Here is a 7770-nt window from a genome sequence, read left to right on the forward strand (position 1 = left end):
ACCCGGAGGAAACCCACGCGGACACGAGGAGAACATGCAAACTCCACACAGAAAGGCCCTCGCCGGCCATGGGGCTCGAACCCGGACCTTCTTGCTGTGAGGTGACAGCACTAACCACTACACCACCGTGTTGCCCCTTACTTGAATATATATATATATATGGGCGGCACGGTGGTGTAGTGGTTAGCGCTGTCGCCTCACAGCAAGAAGGTCCTGGGTTCGAGCCCCGGGGCCGGCGAGGGCCTTTCTGTGTGGAGTTTGCATGTTCTCCCCGTGTCTGCGTGGGTTTCCTCCGGGTGCTCCGGTTTCCCCCACAGTCTAAAGACATGCAGGTTAGGTTAACTGGTGACTCTAAATTGACTGTAGGTGTGAATGTGAGTGTGAATGGTTGTCTGTGTCTATGTGTCAGCCCTGTGATGACCTGGCGACTTGTCCAGGGTGTACCCCGCCTTTCGCCCGTAGTCAGCTGGGATAGGCTCCAGCTTGCCTGCGACCCTGTAGAAGGATAAAGCGGCTAGAGATAATGAGATGAGATGAGATATATATATAAACTTATGACTTTAACTTCACTACATTTGAAAGGCAAATATCGTACTTTTCACTCCACTACATTTCTATCAAGGTCCTCGTTACTCGTTACTATGAAGTGGCTTTGAAAGTGGATGTTTTTTCTTTTCTTTTCTAAAATGGGATTGATTTTTTCGCAGGTGACACCGAGACAGCCGATCAGTAATCACTTGGGTCACGTCACATCCATAGACTGGATGAAATCAAGTTCAGTGGTTTCTCAGCAGCATCATTTGAACATGATCAGTTGATGGCACAATGGAAGGAGGCGGTTCTTCTGGAGAACGCACATGCACCCATGGCCATACCTAGAACCCATGTTTCAATTTTCTGAAAGGAATAAATATTAATTTTGTTTTAAATGTTTGCTTTGTTTGCCGAAAACGAACTACATCACGGCCTACAAAAACTCGCCGTCCAACCTGCAGAAGCATATTGAGGCATGTAAACATTTTATTCCAAGAGAAAGCTTGCAACAAAGTTGTCTGTGCTTTTAGAGCTAGCGATAACATTGCAATAGCTATGCAGTCTGGTTAGTCAAATGACTTTCTATGGATTTGCCTGCCAAGTTGCTGTAGCCTTGTCCACGGCTAACATTAACACATAGCTAGTTAACTTGGACACTGTTAGTTAGCATGTAAAACGGAGTTACGCTAACATGAATGTTAACTTATCTGAAGTCCTTTCAGAAATATGTTTTAGCATAATCTTGCCAAATACACAGAATGTAGAAATCTTTCTTTTCTAGTAACATTAGCTACCCAATATGATTTTGAGTTTGAAAAGAGTTTGCTAGCATGTCAGGTGGAGCTTCACTGACTAGCTAGCTTAACGTTAAACCACCATGATGGCACATACGTTCATCTCGTAAATCCAGTCGGTTGCTTCAGAGGCATTAGGTTTTGTAAGCGTAGTGGCAATAATACAACAATGCGTTGACAGAAAATGTACTTTTAATACTTAAGTATTTTTAAAAGCAAGTACTTCAGTACTTTAACTTAAGTAAAAATTTGACTGGACAACTTTCACTTGTATCGGAGTAACGTTTGACCAGTGGGATCTGGACTTTGACTTCAGTAATAAAGTTGGGTACTTTGTGCACCTCTGAATAATAATAATAATAATAATAATAATAATAATAATAATAATAATAATTATTATTATTATTATTATTATTATTATTCAGAGATGGACAAAGTACCCAACTTCATTACTTAAGTATTGCGTTACTATTCATTACTTCATTACTGTGGCATTGCATACTTTCAACTTGGTGGTTCTTTCGATGTCATGGTGAGACCATAGTTGCTTTTGTAATGCACTGAAGACTTTGGTGGCAGCTTGAATCCAGCAGTCTACCTCCAAGTCTGAGGAGTTTGTGTTGATAACTGCACTGCCTAAGTAGATGAAACTCTCAGAACTCCTAAGAGGCGTTCCATTGGCCAAAACAACATTGTTTGGCATTGCCTGTGGCTCAGGTGAGAATTGGTACAGGAGTTCTGTTTTTGTGATATTGATTTTCATTCCAAAGAGGGTTGCAACTGTGGCAAAATGATTAACGATGTGAGTGTGAATGGTTGTTTGTCTCTATGTGTCAGCCCTGTAATGACCTGGTGTACCCCACCTCTCGCCCATAGTCAGCTGGAATAGGCTCCAGCTTGCCCTCAACCCTGTATAGGATAAGCGCTTACAGATAATGGATGGATGGATATTCTGTATAGAGTCAAATGACAATATAATAGAATTATCACTATATAGAATCAAAAGAATTATGACCATTTTTAATACATCAAAATACTGCAGAGATTCTATATAGAATAGAATAGTCAGTTATGACAATATAATAGAATACAGTTTAGGAGAGAAGAAGGGAATATGACAGAATAGAATAGAATATGACAAAATACATATACATATTCTGTGTAGAATTGGATAACAATATAATAGAATTATCACTGTATAGAATAGGATAGAAAGCATTATGAAGATATAGAATAGAATGCAGCAAAATACTATACACATTCTATATAGAATAGACAGTTATGACAATATAATAGAATACATTATAAGAGAAAAGAAGGGAATATGTCAAAATAGAAAAGAAAGGAATAGAATAGAATAGAATGGAATAGAATAGAATAGAAAGCATTATGGTGGTATAGAACAGAATACAACAAAATACTATACATATTCTATATAGAGTAGGATAGACAATTACGATAAGAAAATAAAATATATTATCAGAGAAAATAGGGTGGCACGGTGGTGTAGTGGTTAGCGCTGTCGCCTCACAGCAAGAAGGTCTGGGTTCGAGCCCCGTGGCCGGTGAGAGCCTTTCTGTGCGGAGTTTGCATGTTCTCCCCGTGTCCGTGTGGGTTTCCTCCGGGTGCTCCGGTTTCCCCCACAGTCCAAAGACATGCAGGTTAGGTTAACTGGTGACTCTAAATTGACCGTAGGTGTGAATGTGAGTGTGAATGGTTGTCTGTGTCTATGTGTCAGCCCTGTGATGACCTGGCGACTTGTCCAGGGTGTACCCCGCCTTTCGCCCGTAGTCAGCTGGGATAGGCTCCAGCTTGCCTGCGACCCTGTAGAAGGATAAAGCGGCTAGAGATAATGAGATGAGATGAGAATAGAATATGACAAAATACATATACATATTCTGTGTAGAATTGGATAACAATATAATAGAATTATCACTGTATAGAATAGGATAGAAAGCATTATGAAGATATAGAATAGAATGCAGCAAAATACTATACACATTCTATATAGAATAGACAGTTATGACAATATAATAGAATACATTATAAGAGAAAAGAAGGGAATATGTCAAAATAGAAAAGAAAGGAATAGAATAGAATAGAATGGAATAGAATAGAATAGAAAGCATTATGGTGGTATAGAACAGAATACAACAAAATACTATACATATTCTATATAGAGTAGGATAGACAATTACGATAAGAAAATAAAATATATTATCAGAGAAAATAGGGTGGCACGGTGGTGTAGTGGTTAGCGCTGTCGCCTCACAGCAAGAAGGTCCGGGTTCGAGCCCCGTGGCCGGTGAGAGCCTTTCTGTGCGGAGTTCGCATGTTCTCCCCGTGTCCGTGTGGGTTTCCTCCGGGTGCTCCGGTTTCCCCCACAGTCCAAAGACATGCAGGTTAGGTTAACTGGTGACTCTAAATTGACCGTAGGTGTGAATGTGAGTGTGAATGGTTGTCTGTGTCTATGTGTCATCCCTGTGATGACCTGGCGACTTGTCCAGGGTGTACCCCGCCTTTCGCTCGTAGTCAGCTGGGATAGGCACCAGCTTGCCTGCGACCCTGTAGAACAGGATAAAGCGGCTACAGATGAGATGAGATGTGTAGTAATACTGGGCCTCCCTTGGCTCTCAAAACATCCTCAATTCTTATTGCATGGATTCCACAAGTTGTTGTAAAAAAATACCCTTTGAGATTCTGGTCCATGTTGACATGACTGCATCCCACAATTCCTGCAGGTTTTTCAGTTGCACTTCCATGCTGTGAATCTCCTGTTCTACCACGTCCCAAAGGTGTTCTTTTGACTTCAGATCTGGTGACTGGGAAGGGCCATTGAAGAACATTGAACTCATTGTCATGCTCATGAAACCAGTTTGAGACAGCTTTTGCTTTATGACATGGTTCATTATCACAGTGGAAGTGTGCCAAGAAAACATTCCCCACACCATTACACCACCCCTACCCGCCTGGACTGTTCACACAAGGCAGGTTGGGTTCATGGATTCATGCTGTTTGCACCAAATTCTGAACCTACTGTTTCTTTTGTGCCAAAATGTTCATACAATACTTTTGAAATATCAAACAAAAACGACAAATCAAAATACAAAAAAAAAAAAGTCTTTTTTTTAGGCTGGCAAACAAATTATTCGTGTAATCGTGCAAAATATTACACGAAAAATATTAAAATATTACTCTTCAGAAACCTTTTATTTTTGTTCTGCGTCTTTCTCAGTTTTGTTTGACGTAATTTATTTTGGTTGCGATTCCAGCTTTCTCGTTTGCGCTCCCGGACTTTTTGCTTGCGGTTTTGGCACAAACCTCACGTGTGGGCGGGCTGTCCAGGAATGCATTCCCATTGGCTAACTTGTGTTTGACTGACAGCTACGCTCAGCCATTCCCTACTCGGATTCTGGCGGACTGTTTGACGAGTGACCGATCCATTGACGGTAAACAAAGATTGAGTGGACTTCAGTGGCGACTATGATATTGAATTAATTCAACAAAGTGTAAGTGCGGGACAAATGTGCTGTATGTGTTGCAGTAGTGCACATTATGCAGATGTTTCGTGGCAAGTCAAATGTTAGCCTTCGCTCCACTACCCAATATAATAGCTGTCTTGCTAACGTTAAACACGCCTGCATAATGTGCACTACTGCAACACATACAACACATTTGCCCCGTACTTACACTTTGTTTAATTAATTCAATATCATAGTCGCCACTGAAGTCCACTCGATCCTTGTTTACCGTCAATGGATCGGTCACTCGTCAAACAGTCCGCCAGAATCCGAGTAGGGAATGGCTGAGCGTAGCTGTCAGTCAAACACAAGTTAGCCAATGGGAATGCGTTCCTGGACAGCCCGCCCACACGTGAGGTTTGTGCCAAAACCGCAAGCAAAAAGTCCGGGAGCGCAAACGAGAAAGCTGGAATCGCAACCAAAATAAATTACGTCAAACAAAACTGAGAAAGACGCGGAACAAAAATAAAAGGTTTCTGAAGAGTAATAGACTGATATTTTTGCACGATTACACGAATAATTTGTTTGCCAGTCTAAAAAAAATAACTTTTTTTTTTTGTATTTTGATTTGTCGTTTTTGTTTGATATTTCAAAAGTATTGTATGAACATTTTGGCACAAAATTGATTCCATACTGTCTGTGTGTCTCAGTAGAAACTGAGATTAATCAGACCAGTCTTCAAATGTCCAGTTTGCATAGCTGGTGTGAACATTGCCCGAAGCTGCTGGGGCGTATCTGCATGATTTTATGCAGTGAGCTGCTGCCGCATAGATAATTGTATGAATAAGTGGTGTACAGTGTACAGATGTTCCTAATAAAGTGCTCAGTGCGTGTACATTGTGATATAATGACCATGATCAACAAGAATATCATTTCACATAATACATTAAAAATACCCGACTATTTATGTCATATGCATTTATCATAGTTACAAGTTTGTTCTAGGTTTTTTTCACCATAATTTCATACATTTTAATTAATCATAACCACAGACGGAGCACACAGACAGATTAAAGTGCACTGTGGCAACAAGGACAAGCTCTGTTTGCCTGCGCGCATGCGTGCACGCACTCTTTCCTTGTGCGCAGGCGCGAATAATGTCAGTTGTTCGCATAGAAACAACTCAAAGCTCCTCACAGAACAATGGAGACATTAGAGCAAGGCGAAGATGGAGCAAGTGTTAACAGAGTGAGTTTGAGTGCCACTGCCTTGATTAAAAAAAAAATTGCCTTTTTTTAATTAATACCTTTGAGTAGCTGTCGTTCATAAATTGTTTTCCGCCAGCTGTATAACTAATCAAAAGCGTTAGTTAGCTAGCTTGATTACATTAGCAACAAGAATATAGCTAAGCTCCGCCGGCTTCATGTAGGTTTCTTTGGTAAAACAAATGTTTTTCTGGGTTAACTCTTTCACCAGCATGTGGATTATGGAATAGTATCCAGTGTTTAGCAAACAAAGATGAACCAGAGAGTAACAGCAGTGATGCTTACTTTAGCTGAACACATAACTAGCTGACTGTATGCTATGAGGCGCTTTTGGGTGCTTGGAGATGGGTTGTTTTACAATCAGGGTACGCAGTGCCGTATTAAGCCAATGCGGTGCCCCTGGGCACTATACCTCAAGTGCCCCACCACCACCCTGCGCGCACGCGTTCAGTAACCTCCTGCACACACTCACAAACCTTGCCCTTTGCTGTCAAAAATAGTAGCATATACATAAACAATAGTACACATAAACAAGGTCATTCTTCCTCATTGAAAATGTATTAAGTAGGCTACATCAGCCCATCAAATTCACTGAAAACAACCAACAATATGCATGTAGGCATATTGAAATGTCTTATTCAAAAATGAGCAGCATATATTTGTATGTCTCAATAAAAACCTTCAAAGCATCCATACTCTATTCTATCCATATTAAAATATCTCAATTCAAAATGTGTATCAATTCAAACAGCATCCATCTATATACAATACAGCATATTCAAATGTGTCAATTCAAAATGTGTATCAGTTAAAATAGCATCGATCTAGGCAACATATTCAAATGTCTCAATTTGAAATATAAATTCAAATAACATCCAGTATGGCATATTCAGATGTACAATGTACATATTCTCGTCACCATGGTGTGAACTGATCTCTACCTGGCTTAAAGTGGCTTCGCACATATCCTCCTCCCCGGCTTCAGCGCTGGTAGTGACAGCAGTTGTCGATGTTTTTATAAAAAAAAAACGATCTAACACTGGAACATTTTTAATTGCAGCTACACGCCTGGAGTCTTTCTCTTTTTTTAAATTTTCTCTTCACACAACCACTCAATTGATGTCTGTCCATTTTTAATTTCTACCGCGGTTTTAAAAAAAATTGATGCATTTCACCATTGGTGGACTGGCTCAACTGACAGGTTGAGGAAAGGGGGGTTAATGGTCACATAGGCCACTCTTGCTCAGAATTATGATTATTGTTGTTGTTCTTATGAAATTAGTGTTCATAATGAATTATACATGACTATTTAACAATATCAAGTGTATAACCATTTTAAACATTCACGAAAAAATATTTTTAAAGTTTCTGTCATGTGGTGCCCCCCCACTGGCTGTGAGTGGTTAGTGCCCCTGGGCACTGTGCCGCAGGCCCATATAGTTAATCCGGCCTTGAGGGTACGCAAGCTAAAAATCACATTTAACACTTATTATCTTCAATATCAAAAGGCTTGACTAAATAAACTTGGTTGTTTATTGTAGCCCTGTGATAGCTCTATTTACCATGCAAAAAAAAAAATTTGGTGATAACGTTATTTTTGGTGAATGTATTGCAATATATGTCATATTTAGCAAAATTACTCGTGTCATTTAGAAAAAGTGCTTTTTTTGACCACAGGTAGCTCCAAAATGTGCTGTATGTGTGTGTGTATATGTG

General features: G+C 40.0%; 1 protein-coding gene across 4 annotated transcripts in view; it reads left to right on the forward strand.

Moving 5' to 3' along the window:
• The first annotated feature begins 5948 nt into the window (after window positions 1-5948).
• alms1 (ALMS1 centrosome and basal body associated protein) overlaps window positions 5949-7770 on the forward strand; it is a 33490-nt gene continuing 31668 nt past the window's right edge. For all 4 annotated transcript variants that reach the window (XM_060925742.1, XM_060925744.1, XM_060925745.1 and 1 more), the window contains exon 1: window positions 5949-6037. In XM_060925742.1, coding sequence (XP_060781725.1) covers window positions 5993-6037 — 45 coding nt within the window. In that variant the 5' untranslated portion in view covers window positions 5949-5992. The remainder of the gene's footprint in view (window positions 6038-7770) is intronic.

The sequence above is a fragment of the Neoarius graeffei genome, chromosome 7 (genome assembly GCF_027579695.1).
Source record: "Neoarius graeffei isolate fNeoGra1 chromosome 7, fNeoGra1.pri, whole genome shotgun sequence".
NCBI classification, from domain to species: domain Eukaryota; kingdom Metazoa; phylum Chordata; class Actinopteri; order Siluriformes; family Ariidae; genus Neoarius; species Neoarius graeffei.